This window comes from Herpailurus yagouaroundi, unplaced genomic scaffold (assembly GCF_014898765.1).
Source record: "Herpailurus yagouaroundi ecotype Mexico unplaced genomic scaffold, PumYag 483, whole genome shotgun sequence".
In the NCBI taxonomy this organism is placed as follows: domain Eukaryota; kingdom Metazoa; phylum Chordata; class Mammalia; order Carnivora; family Felidae; genus Herpailurus; species Herpailurus yagouaroundi.
Genome location: NW_024412700.1, coordinates 4550460 through 4571509, shown reverse-complemented (window position 1 = coordinate 4571509; position 21050 = coordinate 4550460). Strand labels below are relative to the sequence as shown.

Below are 21050 nucleotides of genomic sequence, written 5' to 3'. Positions count from 1 at the left end.
CTGCCTCCATCCTTAAAGTCTCCTGACGCTTGTTTACCTGCACTCCTCGGGTTATCGTATCTGGTCTTCTGGCTTTAAATTCCATCTGTGTGCTGCTGACCTCTGCTCTCACCTCTTCCTCCGTCTAGGAGACATTTCTACTTGGATGCCGGACACGGACCTTAAACATACCGTGTCCGAAGTCAGCTGACGGTCTTATTCCCCAGTTCTGCTTCGGTCCTAGCTGACCTGCCTCTGTAGGTGGTGGATCTGTTCTTCTAGATGCTCACGCTAATTCCTGGGAGTCTCTTTCTCTCACTTCCCACACGGACTCCTTTAGCAAAGCCGTTGGCTCTGGTATGTCACCACCTTGATTTAAGCAGCAGTCACCTCTTGGCTCGATATTTGCAGTAGTTTACTAGTTAGTCTCCGTGCATCTATCTTTGACTTTGTAAGTCAGAAAGAGTGCTTGACACGTAAGTCACATCTTCTCACCTATGTGCTCAGAGCCCTCCTCCGGTGCTGTCCTTTCTTAGTCTGAATAAAGGCCAGTCTTGGCATTGGTCCTCTTTCTGCACCCTGTGTGCCCTCTGACTTCCTCTCCTGCAGTCTCCTTCCTGTTCTTCCCTGACCCGTCGCCTCCTGTCTCAGGGTGTTATCACGTGTTTCCCTTCTGTCTCTTAGGTCTTTACCAAAGAGCCCCTTCCTGGTGGGCTTCTCCACATTGTAGCTTAGGGGATATGATTAATATTGCCACCACCTCTACCCTGACCCTTCTTTCCATCTTTCCTGCCTTATGTTTTCCTGTAGCACTTTCCGCTTTCTGACACACCATTTTACTTTTTTTTTTTTTTTTTAATTTTTATTTCTTTTTGAGACAGAGAGAGACAGAGCATGAACGGGGGAGGGTCAGAGAGCGGGAGACACAGAATCCAAAGCAGGCTCCAGGCTCTGAGCTGTCGGCACAGGGCCCGACGTGGGGCTTGAACCCACGAACTGTGAGATCACGACCTGAGCTGGAGTCAGACGCTCAACCGACTGAGCGACCCAGGCACCCCCGTTTTACTTTTTATATGCTGCCCGTCTCTCCATAGTAGAACCTGAACTCCACAGGGGCAGGCATTTTTGTTCGTCTTCTTCCTTCCCGTACTCCTGATCCTGTGATATCCCCAGTCACATAGTGGGTTGGTGGTAAATAACTTGTTGCGTGAGTAAGCGAATCGTTGAAAAACATGCATGACGGAGGGTTGTCGTTTTACCTTAAAAAGTGAAGAAGGTAGAAGAAATCAAGTTTGGTGATAAAAGAATTACGTGCAGCCAGCATTGAGGAAGGCCCACAGTAGAGACTCTGAAGAGCAGCCAAGATTGAGGGCTGGAGGACCTTATGCCCTGGGGTTGGGGTGTAGGTGAAAAAGCAGAAATAAGGTGATTTTCCCCCATTGTTAAGCCATGAAATAGGAGCAATCAGGATCCATTTCTACTCCAAGACCCCAGAAGAGCAGCCCAACAGAAAGTCCCATTACATTAATTGTGGTAGATCTTTTGTAATTCCTACCCAGGATTAAGAGGATGCATGTATCATTAGCATGTTTAAATGTTTAAGTAATGCAACAGCATTAATTGAAATAATTAGCTTTCGTGTGTATATAGCCTATGGGTGTACTGGGTAACGTTAGAAGTGCCATAATGAATAGGAATTATTTTTTATTGTTTAAGTTCAAAACCTTCACAGTTCTTTTAATGTAATTTATTTAAAAATATTGTAGACTTTGAACTTAATGATTCCATTCAATTTTGTTAGGTGCTGTTTTCATCTTCGTGATAAAAAGTTAGCATATCACTTTTAGTAGCAATTACCTTTCTGCTTGATTTTGATCTTTTAAAGAAGCCTTTTTCATTGAAGCTTTTGGATGAATTCCTTACTCTTAAGAGTGCAGCACGTGTACTTGTTTCATTTTTGCAGAGTGTCTGGTTGCAGTAGCTTTGTGTTCTGAAAAAGAAAAGGTTGGAAAACACCCACATTCGATCTTTTCATGGAACCTAGTGACCCGTCAGAAGCATTTGGTCCCCATCAGTCTTGGAGTCTTGCTCATGAATCACGAATCTGAGTTTGCCAGGCAGTCATAGTAGCATCCTGTCGGAGGAACTCTTTATCGTCGCTGCCTGACAGTTTGCTGAGGCTTATCTGAAGGCTCTCGGGCCACGCCCTTACTGTCGGGAGGAAGCTTGTGTCTGTGTCACGTTTTAGCTTCTGTCCTCTACAGGCCTTCATCTTGACTTTCTCTACGTGTTCTTCTGTAGTCTAGCAATGGTTTTCTAAGAATACTGTTTACTGCTGGTTGTATCACTGAAGTTGAGAATGTCTCAAATTGGTCAGACCCCAGGCCAGTTTGAGACACGACTAGGGTTAGACTGATTGGCTGACGAGCTCTCATCAACAACGTACATATGTAGCAAAAATTGTGACACTGAATGGCAGTCCTGTGATAGAAGAAAGTAGTTAGTAATATCTTGACTTCCTGAGCTAACAGCAAAGAAGATTAATTCTACCGGTGAAACTAGTTAAATGGTTTCTTTCTATTCACATTACCAACATTTGAGTCCAAACGTCTGAAACAGTGAGAGGTACCTTGTTACAATTTATTCAGCCTCTCGGGCTAGGCACTCGCTTTGTTGACTGTAAGGTGTAGCCCAAACGATTCGTTGTGAGATAAGATGATGTGACTGAAGAGACGTAAGATAATATGTAATATCAGTAGATGAAGAATAGTTTAGAGCGACAAACTGTAGAATAACTTGAGTCAAGATCATCTATTTTCTGAAATTTAGATCACTGTATATAAATGATCTAAACTTACTAGCAGAAGATAAATTTAGTACACGCGACTTACTTGTTCACCCACAGCCTATTTGGATGATGGTATTCCTGCAGTTTAAGATCTACCGATAACTTATGTCTAAGGTAAAAACAATTACTTTGATTGTATATAGCTTTTTATAAATGTTTTTAAAGCTGATTTTTAAATATTTTCTATCTTGCTTGTGCTCATTTAGAATGAATGTGTATTTGAATTTTCAAATCGTGTTGGGTATAAAAAGTCTTATATTACTTGATTCTGTATTGAGGCATATTTTTGCAGATGTGTCCCGAGTAACTAGAAACCAATATTTTCACAAATAATAGCGCTGCGAGTGGAATGGAAATGGAGTGTTTGAGTGTGTGGCTCGCCCGTCTCTTCTGGGGGCAGTAGCGGTGTTTGTTGGTGCTGAAATAGATGCCGTGGAGACCTGGATGTTCAGCTTCAGTTCTCAGATGCTGTCCAGGGTCCGCCTCATCAGCGACGGCGCTGTGCTCTGCCGTAACTGCCGCTTGCCTCGGGGATGAGGCTGTTGGCTCTGTGAATTTCTGGGCGTTTGGGGCTTTAAGCAACAAAATCAAATCATCCGCCTAAGCGCTTAGAGATAATTAAAAGTACTTTAGAGACCTCTCATCCTGGTGACTAGAGATCACATTGGTCAGTTTAACATATTAAGTATAATCAAAATTTTAAAGGGTTACTTAGCAGGTTTTCTAATCAACTTTTCTTTGGTTCTGTGCTAAATTAAAAAGTTAAACGAAAAGCTAATCTGTTTATTCTAGAGGTGTCTACTTCTAAATAGTATTTGTTATGAGACTTGGTTTGGGACACCAGATTGCTTAGGGAGATTGTTTTATTGCCTCATGTTATTTGAGTTGTTTACAAACCAAGTTAGAGAATTTATATTTAGTTTTAAAAATGCATTACGTGTCTTAAATTAAATCATTAGTATCTTCCTTTTAACATATGAATGTCAGTTAAAGCTGTCTGTATATTAAGGCTTAGTTACTGAAGCGATGCTGGGCTTTGGGAAATTTTGTCATCTTGGAAGCAAAATATTTTCAATACCGCACTCGTTTTTCAGCTTAAGAATAAAGCTGGGAAAAGTTGCCTTCAGCTGTTAGTTTTCCTGAATCCAAAGAGACGGGTGGGGCAGGATCAAAAATACTTACTTGATCAAAGTTATTGGCTCTGAAGGTATTCTGACCTGTGTAAGAAAGATGAAAGGTGTTGTTTTTATTACATGCTAGTAACAGTGTAATTTTGAACTAATTGGTGTTGAACTGCCAATCACCTAGGGGAATGCAAATAGATACTCTTATAATTTCCTTTGAGGTAGTGAAATCTTATGTCGTGGCTGGAAGAAAAACAGAATAATACCGTTAAATTGACCTTAAATGAGCTGCTTTGTGGTTTTCTTGGAGAATCCCTTTTTATTTTTCATGACTAGTCCAAACAGGTTTTGTCTACCAATTTGACTTATTGACTAGACAATGCTGACATGGAACCTGTGAGATTCATTTTGAAATAAAGTGAGGATAATACAGTTGCTCAGGATATTTTGACGATTTTTTTTTAGTGCAATTTAAATTCACGTAACATTCCAATGTGTGTTTGTGGTATGTCTTGATTCCTTGCAATAGCCATCGTTCCTTTTGGCCATTTATAATGGGACATTCTGCCTACACAAGCTTACTCATCTCACGTAGGTAATGATACACAGTGAAGGATGGTAAGGTCTTTGAAAATTGTGTTGTTCCAGGTGAATCTAGTCATTTAATGAGAGCATGCTCTGTTTGAAGACGATGAGAATGCATTCTTAATTTTTATACGCAAGTCAGCCAGTATTTATTTAAACATTTATTTATTTATTTTGAGAGAGGGAGAGGGAGGAGCAGAGAGAGAGGGAGAGAGAGAATCCCAGGCAGGCTCCGCACTATCAGTGAGGAGCCCGATTCAGGGCTTGAACCCATGAGCTGTGAGATCATGACCTGAGTTGAAATCAAGAGTCTGACGCTTAAGCGGCTGAGCCACCCAGGCACCCCAGTCAGTATTTACTAACTGTCTGTTGCGTGCCTAGCATTGTGTCTCCTGAAAATAAAAATACAGTACTTCGGAAATACCACTTTAGTTTTTGTTCCTTTGAAAAATATAGTGATAGGTCTAGATATTTGTAATGGGCTTTGTAGACCTCATACCACAAAGCAGGCATTTCTAACTTTTTGCCTAATCTAAAATTGGCAGCTGGAATACTGTGTATCCTGATCCCTGTTCCCTTTCAAACTTCTGAATACTCATCAGATTATTTTTTCTAGTCTTGAGCTGGTTACTGGAATAATACTTCTTTACAAATATAGGGAATGAAATGTAGTTCGGAATTGTATTTTTATTAATCAGATAAAGAATTTAAATGAGCATTAACTACAGATACACACCATGTAATTTATGAAGAAATGGGATAAAAAGTAAAAGGTATCTGTAAGACTAGTCTGTTGTTTAAGCTTTGATTCAGAGACACTCGCAAATCTTAAAATGCGACGCTGTCTTACTGTAAACCTCCTTGTATGGAAGTATTCATTAATTCGATAATTTAATTGTTTCCCTTTTTGCTTTGGCTACTAGACACTCTAAACTATATTTATAGTCAAAGTTTTATAGCTTTGAGATCTGTCTTAACCCATATTCTCCCATAAATGTCAATTACCCGTTGACAAGTAAAATGATTAAACTCGGGAGCTCTGGAAATACTGTAACATTTTAGTACATTCAAGACCTCAGCTTCTCCAAAAGAGAAGGTAGTGGATTTCTCCCTCTTCAGCGTTGGGCGGAAGCGGGGCAGGAGATGTAGAGGGAGCAGTACTTACCTTTCCTAGAACCCAGGGGAAGGCTGGAGTTCTGTGAGTCCCCAAGGGGGCTTAGAGAAAGGGCCTCGGATTCCCCTACTTACTGCATTCGCCCGCCAGCCACCTAGCATCCTTGGCCAAATCCTGCTTTCTTCCTCCCTTTGATAAAGGAGCGCACTGATGCTGGAGACACCCCGGAGCCCCGAGGCTGCTGCTTCCTGAATCAGGAAGAACTGGCGTTCTTCCCCAGCCCCCCAAAGCAGAAACTGCTGGGCCCCCGAAATGGTTTGTCATTGTTTGACAGGCGGTCTGACGTGATGAGGTGTGAAGGAGACGATAGCGGGGCATAAAGGAAAACGATCGCTCGCTGGAGGCTGAGTGGTGACTGCAGAGATGAGGATCTAGAACAACTGATTCCCGTTGAGGTTGACAGCTAATGGAGAGACAAGCAAGAGTTTGTACTTGGCTCTTAAAAGTAATAGGGAGGTTTTTTTTTGTTTGTTTGTTTTAATTTTTTTTTTTTAACATTTATTTATTTTTGAGACAGAGAGAGACAGAGCATGAATGGGGGAGGGGCAGAGAGAGAGGGAGACACAGAATCGGAAGCAGGCTCCAGGCTCTGAGCTGTCAGCACAGAGCCCGACGCGGGGCTTGAACTCACGGACCGTGGGATCATGACCTGAGCCGAAGTCGGCAGCTTAACCGACTGAGCCACCCAGGCGCCCCAAATAGGGAGTTTTAAGGACGTGTAGTTAGAGAAGAAAAAAGGCCACCTAGAATGTGAAAAAAAAAAAAAAAAAGAAAAATTCAGCAGGCAAAAGATGAAAAAGTCCTTGTGATCGCGGAATAGTGACCCTGCGAAACTATCCGAGTCCCAACCACCCTGATTCTATACACACGGCCCCTCCGTGGTTAAAGGGACTTTGCAAGGTGATTAGTTGAAGGGTCTCAAGGTTATCCTGGATGATCTGGTGGGCCCGGTGTCCTCACACCATTGTTATAGGTGGGTCAGAGAAGGAGATGTAACTGCGGAAGCAGAGCAGAGTGACCGAAGAAGGGCCCATGAGCCAAAGAATGTGGGCAGCTTCTAGGTAAGCTGGAAAAGATAAGGAAACAGATTCTTTCCCAGAGTCTTCAGAAGGAACACGGTCCTGCTGACCCCTTGATTTCAGACTCCTGAACTCTAGAAGTGTGAGCTAATACATTTATGTTGTGTAAGCCACTAAGTTGATGGCACTTTGTTACACCAGCAACGAGGAACGGGTGTAGTCTTTCTGAAAATCGAATTACTTATCTGGCAGAATCAAGTGGAAGAATCAAGTGTCACGGAGCAAAAGTACAAAGACAAGGAAACAATGAGATGGCAGACATGGACTCTAGAGCCGAGATACCTAATCTAAATAGCAAGCATCTAGGGGCGCCTGGGTGGCTCAGTCAGTTAAGCGTCCGACTTTGGCTCAGGTCATGATCTCATAGTCCGTGAGTTCTAGCCCCGCGTCGGGCTCTATGCTGACAGCTCAGAGCCTGGAGCCTGCTTCATATTCTGTGTCTCCCTCTCTCTCTGCCCCTTCCCTGCTCATGCTCTGTCTCTCTCTGTCTCAAAAATAAATAAACATTAAAGAAAAAATAGCAAGCATCTAGAAGGAGGAAGAAGAAGTAGAAAAAAATTAAGTAAATAGATAATAGTAGAAAATGTCAGTGTGCTGCAGAAAGACTTTGGTGCAGGTTAAAAGACCACAGAGTCCCGGACAAGATTATTAAATAGGACATTTAAAAGATCTAGACTTATTGTGTAAGATTGTGGAATTCCAAGCGTGATGATGATAATGATAATAAAAGTCTCACAAGCTTTCACAAAGAATAATAACTTATAAAGGAGAGAGCGAGATCAACATCAAACTTCCTGTTTGTGACCTGTTAAGGATTATTGATAATATCATTAGTTTTAAGGGTTGGCGGGGGGAAGATTGCAATTAAAAACTCATACATTTATCAAGATGTCATATGTATATTAGGGTAAAAAAGATATTCATTCCATATCTGTATATTGAATATCTCATTTGTGCTAGGTACTATTCTAGGTATTGAGGAAATGACAACTTATACACTGAAAGAAAAGTTTACTAATAATCTTATATTATTTTTTTTTATTTAAAAAAATTTTTTTCAACGTTTATTTATTTTTGGGACAGAGAGAGAGGCAGACACAGAATCGGAAACAGGCTCCAGGCTCCGAGCCATCAGCCCAGAGCCCGACGCGGGGCTCGAACTCCCGGACCGCGAGATCGTGACCCGGCTGAAGTCGGACGCTTAACCGACTGCGCCACCCAGGCGCCCCTTTCTTTTCTTTTTTTTTTTTTTTTTAATTTTTTTTTTTTATATTAAATATTTTTAAAGCAATCTCAGCAAAATCCAGGATTTAGGAGGAGTGGGTGGGAAGCAATGAAAGAACCGTTAGATGAAAGTACAGTGAAAGCTTCACCTTGATGCAGGAAAGTTACTCAGTAAAGCATCATTATGGGGTTATGACTGTGTTATACTGAAAAAAAAATGCAACCGTACTTGTGTTAAGAGTGAGAAAGTAACCACTGAAGTGCCAGATTAACCTGGGGAGAAAGAATAGACAGAAATTCCACTAGCTGGGAAAAGAAGAAATAAAGAGCAAAATAAACAGAAATTATGAAATTACATGAAAGGGGAAAGAGCCACCAGACTTCATAATAAGCCAACTTGTGGGTGGCAGAATTCAGTCCCTGGATGTCACTGTTGAGCTGTGGGAAAACCCACTTTGAAGCCCATTCTGTGTCTAAACTTCTAATTTCGTGAAATTATTTTCTTCTTTTTTAAGCTACTTTGAGTTGAGATTTTTGATCCAGTGGAAAGCATCCTAATAAATACACCCCATTTCACAGATGAGAACGCTGACGTTCAGGGAATGAGAACTTGAAAAACATCACAATAAAATGTTGGAATTTAGCAAACCTGAGAAAATTTTAGAGGCAACGAGTTTAGCAGACCCAATGAGGCTAAATCCTAAGCTATCTGTGCTTGATTCGTATCCCAGACTCCCCCCAAATCTCGAGAAGTGGCACCGCCTGATATGGAAGTGGAGATGACGTGGAGTAAGCTCAGGAGGGTTGGTTGAAAATCCTGTTTGTGAAGCGATTGGATGCCCACATCTTCTCCCTCCATCCAAGGTCCCAGGCACTGCCTCTCCTGCCCCGAGAAGAGGGAGGGTTATTCTCCAGAGAGTGAAACAGAGGCTGTGGCCTGGGAACAGTGTAGGGGACGGGGTGAATGCTTACAGGCTCCCATCTCCCTTTACACGGACATTCAAGGAGGAGATGGGAAGAGTCTCTGAGGACTCTGTCTAGCCCAGAGGAAGTGCCCTGCTTGCGGGGTGCCCTGCTTGGATTAGCCGGCAAGAAGTCTCACAGTGGTCAGCCACCACTCACTCTTGAGTTTCAAATTAGCACGTTTAGTGCTTCATTCTTTTTTTTTTATTATTATTAAAAACATTTGGGGCGCCTGGGTGGCTCAGTCGGTTAAGCATCTGACTTCGGCTCAGGTCACGATCTCATGGTTTTTGAGTTCGAGCCCCGCATCGGACTCTGTGCTGACAGCTCGGAGCCTGGAGCCTGCTTCGGATTCTGTGTCTCCCTCTGTCTCTGCCTCTCCCCTGCTTGCGCTCTGTCTCTCAAAAATGAATAAACGGTATAAAAAAAATTAAAAACACTTTTTTTAAAAGTGGGCTCCACGCTCAGGGTGGAGCCATTGCTTAGTTCAATGCAGGGCTTGAACTCATGACCCTGAGATCAAGACCTGAGCTGAGATCAAGAGTTAAATGCTGAACCCACTGAACCACCCAGGCACCCCTCGTGCTTCACTCTTAAATATGAGCAGACACCTAAGGCTCACCAGACTTCTGAGCTACTTGAAAGGAGAGGCCAAACAATACAGAACACTGGGACAGACAGAATATACGCTAGAGAAGCATATCTGAAAATAAATCTGTTGTTAACATCCTGAGAGAAAGAAACCAAGACTGCAGTCATGAGGAAGGCCAGGATTCTCTAAAAATGGAGTATCTAGTGAACAGAAAGGGACTTCTGATATTTAGAAATAATGGCCTATCCAAAAGACTGGAAGGTAAAGAACTTTTTTAGAAGATGGGTCAAATGACAAAAATAGGAGAAAAGATTTAAGAATCTTAGAGAACCAGTTTAGGGTAAATAGCAGGCAACTATTAGGAATTCCACATGGGGAGAGGAGAGGAAAGAGGGAAATGACAGAATCAAGAAAATTTCTCAGATCCAAAGAATGTCAATTTGGAGATTGAAAGGGCTCACCTAGTGCCCTGCGTGGTACATGGAAATGGACTCGCCACCAGAACACTGGGAACAGAGATTCCACACGTTTCCCAGACTGGAAAGCAGTTCACACTCAAGGCGACGGGAAGGAGAACTTCGGACTTCTCGGATGCAGGGCCAGAGCTGGAAGACAATGGAGCAGTGACCTACAATTCTGAAGGATTATTAGTTTTCACCTAGATTTCCATACCTTCCCAAACTGCGAGAGCAAAGGTAAAATATCCAGACTTGTGGAGTCTCAAAGATATTACTTCCCATTGACCTGTTCTTCACAAGCTGCCGGAGGCTACGCACCCCCTACGTAAGGGAGCGGAGCAAGTGAGAAGGGCTGTGTAGGAAGTAAGAGACGTACTGCGGGAGAGAAGAGAGGAGGGGCCAGGGTGCCAGTGTGCAGCAGGGCCAGAGAGCAGCAGTCAGACCAGGCAGGTCTAAAGACTCCAGGAGAAATTTCTTCCAGGCAATGAAATGAGTGGTATAACAGGAATTCAAACACCGAGAGAAAAAGACATTCGGGAGGAAACTTTGGCATTGAGGTAGTGATAAGTACATAAGGAAACTAAGCAAGTGAAAAAAATGACTAATTCTAGGGGTTGGAAGAATAATATTATGGAAGAAAAGAAAGCTAACCATAGGTTGTTACGTGGGTAAGCAGCAGATGGCATTTCTGTTGCAGTCATGCAGACATCGACTACTGATGTAACCACAGTTTCCAACGGTCCACATTGGGAGAGGGAGGAATGATAAGGTGTGTGGCTTATAGAGACTTAAATCCTTATCTTCCTTGGTAGGAAGGCCCTAGTTAATACTTAGAGCTGGAAAATCAGGGCCTAGCGAGGGAAGCTGTTTCTTTAGTGATAGGGAGATAAATGCTGAAAGAATCAGCTAAACAATTTGAGGTGGTGGTCTTCGGGGAGGCAGGTCAGCGTGTAAGTATGTACCTTGTGAACGTATTTGGCAGTCAGAACTACGTGCACATTTCATTTTAGTAAAGATAAAAGGAACAAAAACACTTAAGGGGCACCTCGGTGGCTCAGTTGGTTTGTTAAGCGTCTGACTCTTGGTTTTGGCTCACGTCACGATCTCCCGGTTGTGAGATTGAGCCCCAAGTTGGGCTCCGCACTGTGCGTGGAGCCTGCTTGGGATTCTCTCTCCCTCTCTCTCTCTCTCAAAGTAAGCATTAAAAAAGTAATCAATCAAAAAAACACTTAAAAATCAAGACAAGCAATATGGAAGGTATAAAATGAAGTTTATCAGCTCTTATACAAAATTCTACTGAATGCAAACAGTATGTTTCACTAAATGTAAATGGCTGAATTCCACTGTTGAAGAACAGAGCCTGTGAGATCTGTTGTAGCAAAGCATCTGATTTGGCTTTCTTCCTTCTCACATCTGATCACCTCCGTGGAACGCTTGTCAGAGTCCTCTGCCTCCCCTACCGAAGGAATTGGCTTGTGACTCTTGAGCCAGGCCCTCAGGACACTGGACGTTTATTCTTGATCCGAGCAACATAAAGACTGAAAATCGTTGGAACCGATCGATCCCAGCGGTAATACGAAGAGGAGACAGTCCATCTGTTCCTGCCACCCGGAGCGCCCCCCAGCTGCCTGGTTCCTCTCCTTCCCAGGAAAACTGGAAATTTTCCTGCTGGTTCTCTCTCTCTCTCTCTCTCTCTCTCTCTCTCTCATGAATTCCTTTTCTGTTGTACCCAGTCCAAACATTTCAGTTGCTTGTAACCAACAAAATCCAACTGATAAGGTTGAACCTCGAATAAGATTCATTGATAGACACACAGACCTATCTACCTTTAATTTTAATCTTTTTTGGTCTCTCATGTGTAAATCAGTAAATAAGTAAAACAAATACAAATAAAAACAAAAAGAAAGTAGAACTTAAGGTCCACCAAATAGAATTTAAGTTGAAAAACATTAAAAACAAAGTGGGTCATTAATGGTAAAAGATGTGATTCTTAAGGAGGGTGTAACAGTCTTCTAGGAACCCAAAAAACAGCAGACAAATAAATGCAAATATATATTGAGAAAACGCTTAAAAACTGAGAAAACCTAATCAATGAAAGTAAATTTGTAGTGGGAGATTTTAATTTATCCATTTCAGAATTGAACAGGTAAAACAGAATATGGAGATATGCCAGTCCTTATAGAAATAAGTAGAAAATATGAACAGGGAAAATCCACGTGGTAAATAAACATATGAAAGATGCTTAACCACATTTAGGGAGATATATGTTAAAGTAACAATAAGAAAATACTTTTGGGGCGCCTGGGTGGCTCAGTCAGTTAAGCACTGGACTTCAGCTTAGGTCATGATCTCATGGTTTGTGGGTTCGAGCCCCGTGTCGGGCTCTGTACTGACCGCTCAAAGCCTGGATGGAGCCTGCTTCAGGTTCTGTGTCTCCCTCTCCCTCGGCCCTTCCCCTGTTCCCGCTCTGTCTCTCTCTCTTTTTTTCTCTCTCAAAAATAAACATAAAAAAAAACACCAACATTTTTTATCCATCATATTGGCCAAAATTCAAGAACTACAGCATCCAGTGCGAGGGAAGGTATTAGACAATAGATACTTTCAAAAGCTATAAATGGAAATGGAAATATTACAATAATTTAAATTCTTACAATAAATTGCAATATTTGGAAGGGAATAACCTCTAAATATCTCTTAACTGTAAATGCTTATACCTTGTGACTCAGAATTTTGGGAATCTGTCCTGCAAAAATAATAGAATTAGAGTGTACTGGATATGCGTACAAAAATTTTTGTTGCAACGTTGTCGCAGAAAATAGCGGAAAACCTAGGACTAGTCATAAGTGGAATAATTCTGAATAAAACTGAAGTGCATCCATACTGTGGAATATTATTCAGTTGTTAAAGTTGGCACTATCTGTAAACATGGATGTATCATTGACTAGGAAAGCAAGTGGTTAAGTAACGTGTCCAATTTAACCCATTCTTGTATAATAGAGACCATGTGTGTGGTGTACATGTACATGTGAATATATACATGAGTATGAGGAAAGGTGTGGAAGCATCAACCAAGCTGTTCCTGAGTGTCACTTTAGGGAGGTGGGATAGAGAATTAGATCTTGAATTTCTTTCACTTTCTATAATAAGCATACGGTATTTCTGTCATTAAATAAAAAATTAACAGATCAAGTAAACATTTTATCAAAGTAAGGTATTCTTTAGGAAACGTGTAGTGTTTAATCAGCAAGAACGTGGATGTTTTGAGTGGTAAAGAAATGTGTATACTTTTCTGTGAGTCACAAATCAGCATTTGTTTTTATTCTCCATGATCAGGATTTGTAATGTGTTGTCTTGTATTTTATTTTATTTTATTTTATTTATTTATTTTTTTTTTAACATTTATTTATTTTTGGGACAGAGAGAGACAGAGCATGAACGGGGGAGGGTCAGAGAGAGAGGGAGACACAGAATCAGAAACAGGCTCCAGGCTCTGAGCCATCAGCCCAGAGCCTGACGCGGGGCTCGAACTCACGGACCGCGAGATCGTGACCTGGCTGAAGTCGGACGCTTAACCGACTGCGCCACCCAGGCGCCCCTTGTCTTGTATTTTAATTAAATGTGAGGGCTACCCATTCTATACTGTTGAGTTCTGTTGTTATACTCCTAAAATATTTTTGCTTTTGCTAGGACTGTCTTCATCAGTGGAATGCAATATAATGGAGTTGGAACAAGAACTTGAAAATGTGAAGACCCTTAAGACAAAATTAGGTACTGTACATTTTTGTTTGTCACTCGTGTATTGGTCTTGCTGTCTTTCCAGAAACTTGACCTTAGTCTGAAAGAGTCAAAAAATTATGAAATGTTTCGTGAGGGTTATAGGCTTCCAGTCTGTCCGAAGCTATTGATAAAGACTGTCTTTTAGTTTGGGGAGAGGATAAACATTTGTCTATTCACCTTTTTTGTTGTTTTGTAAAATGACTTTTTAGAAGCTGATGTTCAGCGATGTCACTCCACTGTCTCCTTGCTTGCATTATTTTTGACAAGTTATCTTCTGTCATCATCTTTTAAACTGTCTTTTATCTCTCTCTGCTTTTAGGATGTCCTCTTTATCATTGACTTTGAATAGTTTGATTAAGATGTACTTTAGCGTAGTGTTCTTTATGCTTCTTATTCTTTGGGTTAATGGAGTCTCTTGGACCCGGGAATTTATGGTTTACATCTAATTTGAGACATTTTTGGCCATTATTCCTCCAGATGTTTTTTTCTTTTCCTTTCTGTGCCCGCCTTTCAGGGACTCTGATTATATGTACACTGGTGCCCTGGAAGTTGCCCCAAACTCAAGGATTTTCCTTTATTTGTCAGGTTTTTTCTCTGTGTGTTTCGTTTGGGATAGTTTCTATTACTGTATCTTCATGTTCACTAATCTTTTCTTTCGAGTGTGAAAACTGCATTTAATCCCATCTATCGCATTTTTCTCAGACCCTGCAGGTTTTATATTTGGAAGTCCTGTTTAGACTTGTTTTATCCCTTCTAGGACTCCAACGTGTTTAGTCTGTGCCCTCTACTCTTCAGATCATACAGAATACAGTTGTGATAACCCTTTCAGTGTTTTTATCTGCTAATTCTCACTTCTGTGTGAGTTCTTGATAAATTTCAACTGATTGACTTTGCTCCTTATCATTGGTTGTACTTTTCTGCTTTTACGCTTGCCTGGCAAATTTTGACTGGGTAGCGGACACTGTGAATCTTACTGCTGGGCGCTATATTTTTGTATCCTTTGCTCTGAAGGCCTGCCAGGCGGGGCCAGAGCAGCATCTCCCGTAGGGCCGATTGTTCTCACATCAAGGCAATAATGCTGCTGATTTCTGAGGCCTTGTTACTGTCTCGCGGGAACAGGCCCCATTCCTGGCCCTCGGTGATGGTTGGATACTGCTCCTTCTGACGTTTTTGAGTGGTTCTTTCCTCAGCTGTGGGTTGTTTGCTCGTGTACCTGAGCTGATCTTTATCCCGCTGAAGACTAAAGATGACCCTTTCAAGATCGTTGGAGTTCTTCCCCTGAGGAGTTTTCTTGTCGTACTTTGCTCTGCACAGTCCAGCCAACTTGGTCTCTCCCCACTCCCATTTTATGTCCTCCACTCCAGGAATGAGCTGGGCCCTGCTTGGGTTCCCACGCCCCGTGCTGTGGCTAGCACACCATCTCATGACACTGAGCAGGGGCGAACCCAGGGCATCTCTCAGAGATCACCGTCTCTCTGTGGTCACACGTCCAGTGTCTCGAAACTGTTTCATATGCATGTGTTTTTTGGTTTCTTAACTGTTTCAGCCTGGGTGGTAAATTGGCCTCTGAAATGGAAGTCCAGTGTTGTTGAAAATTTGTTCGTTTTTATTTCTCTTTTTTTATTGAAGTATAATCACCAGACAGTGTTACATCAGTTTTAGGGGTGTGATACAGTGATTCAACAATTCTGTAGCTTGCCCGGTGCACGTTGTGATACGTGTACTCTGAATCCCCTTCACCCGTTTCACCCGTCTCCCTACCCACCTCCCCTCTGCCAGTCACCAGTTTGTTCTCTGTAAGTAAGAGCTGGTTTTTTGTTTGTCTTTTTTTACTTTGTTTTGTTTCTTAAATTCCACAGGTGTTTGTCTTTGACTGACTTGTTTCACTTAGCACTATACTACCTGGATCCATCCATGTTGTTGCAGATGGCAAGATTGCATTCTTTTCCATGGCTGAGTGATATTCCTGTGTGTGTGTGTGTGTGTGTGTGTGTGTGTGTGTGTGTGTGTGTGTGTAAATATGTATATATGACATCTTTATCCATTTGTCTTTGGACGCACACTTGAGTTGTTTCTATGTCTTGGGTATTGTAAACAATGCTGCAATAAACATTGGGGTGCATATATCTTTTTGAATTAGTGTTTTTGTTTTCTTTGGGTAAATACCCAGTATTGGAATTACTGGATCATTTGGTAATTCTATTTTTAATTTTTTGAGGAACCTCCGTACTGTTTTCCATGGTGGCTGCACTAGTTTGCATTCCCACCAACAGTGCACAAGGGTCCCCTTTTCTTTGTATCTTTGCCTACACTTGTTATTACTTGTGTTTTTGATTTTAGTTATTGTGGCAGGTGTGTGGTGATATCTTATTGTGGTTTTGATTTGTCTTTCCCTGATGATGAGTGATGTTTAGCACCTTTTCATGTGTCTTTTGGCCATCTGTGTGTCTTTCTGGAAGAATGTCTATTTAAATCGTCTGTTCAGGGGCGCCTGGGTGGCGCAGTCGGTTAAGCGTCCGGCTTCAGCCAGGTCACGATCTCGCGGTCCGTGAGTTCGAGCCCCGCGTCAGGCTCTGGGCTGATGGCTCGGAGCCTGGAGCCTGTTTCCGATTCTGTGTCTCCCTCTCTCTCTGCCCCTCCCCCGTTCATGCTCTGTCTCTCTCTGTCCCAAAAATAAATAAACGTTGAAAAAAAAAATTAAATCCTCTGTTCATTTTTAAATTTGGTGTTGGGTTGTCCAAGTTCTTTGTAGAGTTTGGATATTAACCCTTTAGTGGATATATAATTTGCAAATATCTTCTCCCATTCAATAGGTTGCTGTCGTTTTCATCTTTGTAAACAACTTCGTGTTGTCTGTTACTTCATTCATTCTGCTGTTGATGGATATTTGATGTGTTTCTTATCTTTTCTATTATGAGTAATATTGGTATAAACATTCTCCTGTATATCTCTTGGTACTTCTGTTTTTTCAGGGTACATAGCTGGAAGTGGAATGATAGGGTCATTGAGTATGTGGGTATACAACTTTTTAAAATAATGCTGAATTACTTTCCCAGTAGTTGTGTTATTTTGCATTCCTTCCAGGCATGGGTAAGACTTCCTGTTGCTCCACTTTACTGTCAGCAAGTGACAATGTGGGACTCTACATTTTTCCCAATTTAGTGGACGTGAAGTGGTTTTCACTGGTGTTTAAATTCGTGTGCCCCTGATTTGTGTTTCCAGTGTTCATTTAGCTTCTGCTTGAAAAATATCTGTTAGCATTTCGTTTAGTGCTGGTCTGTTGGCAATGAATTCTGTCCGTTTTTGTTTACCTGAAAACATTTTCCCTTTCCTTCTCATTGGTAGGGTATTTTCACAGAATTTAGAGTTCTTATTTGGTAGTTCACATTGAAAAGATGTCTTTCTAGAGTCTTCTGGTTTCCAGTTGAAAGTTGTCTTGGTGCCCTTTTGAAAGCTTGTAAGGTTTCCTTTTTGTCCTTGATTAGCACTTTTACCCTGACGTGCTCAGGTTTGGTTTTCCTTATGTTAATTCTCCTTGAGATCTGCCGCCTTTCTTCAGCATATGGCTTAGGGCTTTGGAAATGGTTGGGCCCTTACCTCGTCAGATACCCCTTCTGTTCATTCTGTTATGTCCTTAGCCTCTGGTTGCACACGTGCTGGACCTTTTCACTCCTACATTTTTTTTCCCGGAATTTCTCCTCCTTTTTTTTACATTCTCTGATCTGTGCTATTTTCCATCGATGTGTCTTCCATTTCACTGTCTTTCCAGCTGTGTCCTGTTGCTCAACTTCCTCTTGAACTCTTATTTTTAGTTTCCGTATTTTTCAGTTCTAGAATTTCCATTCGGTTATTTTCTGGATTCAAATTGCGGCAGTTGCCATCTTGTCGCTTATCTTGTTGAACCTATTAATCAGTTATTTTAAGGCCTCTTTCTGATACGTTCAATATCCGGATAAACTGAAAGTCTGTTTTTATTCTCTTTCTTTCTCTGTCCTATCTCCAGGTAACATTTGATTGTCAGACATTTCTTACACCAAACTGTAGAAACTCTGGATAATGTTTTCTTCCTAGAGAGGATTCGCTTTTTCTCCTGGGGGGCAGTTGGAGTAGGGATGACTCCTTCCTCTGTCTGGGCTGGTGATCATTCCACAGTGGGTCGTGCCCTTCATGAGGGCCGGTCTCTTTGCACTTTGGCCTTGCTCTTAGTTTTTAGCTTCCGAAGTGAAAGCCTGGGTGTTTCGTTGTTGGCTCTGATCCCATCTTCTTAATGAACTCCGAACTTTGGTTTTCACCTCAAGAAACATGAGCCTGACAGAAGCTCTGCCCCTCCTCTTTGCTGTACCTTCCTGTCGCCCTCTCAGTCTCTTCTCTCAGCCTCTTCCTGTCACTCAGCTACTTCCTATTGCTCTCTCAGCCACTGGTGCCTGGAAGGACAAGAGGCTGAATGTTAGGCTCTCTTCTTTTTTCTTTCCTTTTCTCTGGTCATAGCCTCTCAAATTCCGGCTGCGTTGGGAGCCCCAAACTCCACACGAGTTTTGTTTTCCTGACCCTGGTGAGTTTGCTGAAAGCATTGCTTCAGCATCATTTAATTTTACCTACTGATGTTTGCTTGACGTCTCAGCCTCGCAGGGCCGTGCCAGTTACATGTTGGAAAAGTCTGCACGGGAAGTGGAGAAGTCTGCAGGGAAAGGCAGTGCAGACGTGAGGGCTCACGCTGACTCATTTCACAGAATATTGACCTCACAAGTTTGTCGTGGTAGCTCTGATTCCTTCGTGCACATTTTTGTTCTTAGTTAAATTTGATTTGATTTTACCAGTCGTTCATGGCATGAGGATTGGTGTGATAGAAGGTAGATTGTTGTAGCCAGAAATTTGCTTCCAGCCTCTAGGAAACTAGAGGAATTTATCTTTGGATTAGAGGGGATTTTTAATCACGTTACTTTATTCACTCAAATCTGTATCATTATGTAAATCTGTATCAAATACAGGTATTTCCAAATTTTCATAGTAACCTGTGTATTAACAGTAGGTTTCATTAGCAACTGAAATGTCTTTGCAGAGATAAAATGTAAGCATCATAGGATTGAGCTATTTAATGTTAGCAAAGTGATTTTAAAACTTTGATTTTTATAGTTTGTAGAGGAAAATTAAAAATTTATGGGTTTTGCAAAAAAAAATTATATAAAAATAATACATACTGGTTATAGCAATAAGGAATGAAACTGAGTTTTTGGGAATGAGAGAACCTTTGGAAATCTTTTGTTGTGTTTTGTTGTTGTTTTTTTCTAATAGAGAGGCGAAAAAAAGCTTCAGCATGGGAAAGAAATTTGGTGTATCCCGCTGTTATGGTTCTCCTCCTTATTGAAACAGTAAGAATTTATTTGCCTAGTTAAATAAAGCAAATTATTTGTTATTTACTTTGGTATTTGAGTATGACAACTCCCTCGGCTAAATGGTTTCTAGTAAACTGGTTTTCCATCAACAGGATTAGAATCCATCTGTACCTTTATTTGGAAAAAGTCAATAGAGTAAAAATGGAAATTAATGGCAGTTTTTAAAAAGTCCTCAAGATTAACTGTTTCCTCATGAAAGCAGGAAATTCATTCTTTTGTGTCCTGTAGAATTAAGAGATGAGGTGTTGCAGATACCCCCTGCTTCACATTCTATGCTAGGATATCAAAATTCCATCATTAAACTAGTTCTGATAACATTGTAATGATATTTTATATCTGTGGAGTTGTGGGTTTCCAACTGGTAAAGTCATGTAGTAACTGGATTTCTATTACTAGCTTTGGTCACAAGCTTTGAAATTGTAGTAATTTGCAGAGGCTTTTATTAGAGTTTATTCTGGAGTTTTTGCAGTTAGTTGAGTCCTTACAGTTTGTTTATACATAGAATTTTGGTCTTGCCTGCTTTTCCACTAACCGAAGCATATATTTGGTCAGCAACTGAGATTCTCATCCGTGTGTATCGACGCTCACCGAGAACTGACGCTCACTGTCTGTGTTGCAGTTCATCTCGGTCCTCCTGGTGGCCTGTAATATTCTTTGCCTGTTGGTTGATGAAACAGCCATGCCAAAGGGAACAAGGGTAAAGTGCTTTCAAAGTCTTTTCTTTTGCACAAGTGCTCTTTGTATATACCCTGAGTGTTTTAAAATAAGTAATTTACAACATTCACCTTTCTGCAAGTATGTATCGGATTGTATGAAGTTCTTTATGTAAACAGCCTTCATACACAGTGTTTGTAAACTGTGTCTTTTGTTTCTAATTTCCTACTTTGGGTTGGCCAGCCCTTTTATCAAATACCAGAGTTTCCTTGTAGACTTTTGTATCACAGTTTGTTTGTTTTTCACAGAAGTTCATATTTGTAATTCTTTAAGAAAATGTGTACTCTGTGAAATAGTGGTATCGGAGGAGTTTTTTAGATTGATTCATTGTCTTTGCCAAAGGTCCAAATATATGGCTTGTAGGGATTTATGCTTCAAAAGAATGACACATTTTGTGATTCAGTTTACTAAATCATTTAGTTTAGTTACTGGAGAAGAGTCAGATGTACATCTTTTCATGAATTAATTGTGTTTTCTCGCTTGTTTAAAAGTTGATGATTCTTTTAAATTCTGTCAGCCTTTTTGGATATATTCTCTGTATAGAAGGTAGTTATCACTACAGATTCATATCTGGCGTACTTGTAGGTGTCTCTGTACACGTTTGATTCCTTAAAATAGTATTTACGTTGTAACACTTTCTAATATTTCTCCAAGTCAGCAGTCTCCCCATACCCCATAGAAAGGGCTTCCAAACTCATTCAGGCTTTGGTGCCACTTCTCCCTCTAAACAGGTGATACACCTGTCTTTTCATAGAAAAAAGCCAATATCAACCTAAATTTCTTCCCTGGGTCTAAGACGGGGAGACACCCTGCTCTTTTCAGAGCTAATGTTTGCAGCCGTATTCTCCATTTAGATCCTGCCCTCCTCTAACTTCTGCTGGACCTTGTGCCCTCTGTCACTGCCTGGTGTCTAGTCTGCCAAATGCTCTGGGTACCTCGTTCCACAGGCAGACAACAACACTAGACAGTCCTCCTTCATCTACAGCCTGGTCTTTAGCTTTTGATTAGACCCAAATCCATTGATAGAGCAGGAAGTCACCTACCGTGACTTGGTGGCCCTATTCACTTTGTGACCCTCCTTTAGATATTGCACCCTGCGTCAGTCCCAAGCACCCACGGTACACTTTTGTGCCATCCGTT

General features: G+C 41.3%; 1 protein-coding gene and 1 long non-coding RNA gene across 7 annotated transcripts in view; one reads left to right on the top strand and one right to left on the bottom strand.

The window, feature by feature from the left end:
* LMBR1 (limb development membrane protein 1) overlaps nt 1-21050 on the top strand; it is a 154810-nt gene that overhangs the window by 104762 nt on the left and 28998 nt on the right. For all 6 annotated transcript variants that reach the window (XM_040464440.1, XM_040464443.1, XM_040464439.1 and 3 more), the window contains 3 exons: nt 13714-13794; nt 19096-19172; nt 19816-19893. In XM_040464440.1, the coding sequence (XP_040320374.1) occupies nt 13714-13794; nt 19096-19172; nt 19816-19893 (236 nt within the window). The remainder of the gene's footprint in view (nt 1-13713; nt 13795-19095; nt 19173-19815; nt 19894-21050) is intronic.
* LOC121022899 (uncharacterized) lies at nt 948-10123 on the bottom strand. Its single transcript, XR_005787154.1, has 3 exons — nt 10030-10123; nt 4010-4044; nt 948-1238 (listed from the first exon to the last, which is right to left on the bottom strand). It is a non-coding gene; the product is annotated as an uncharacterized LOC121022899 (long non-coding RNA).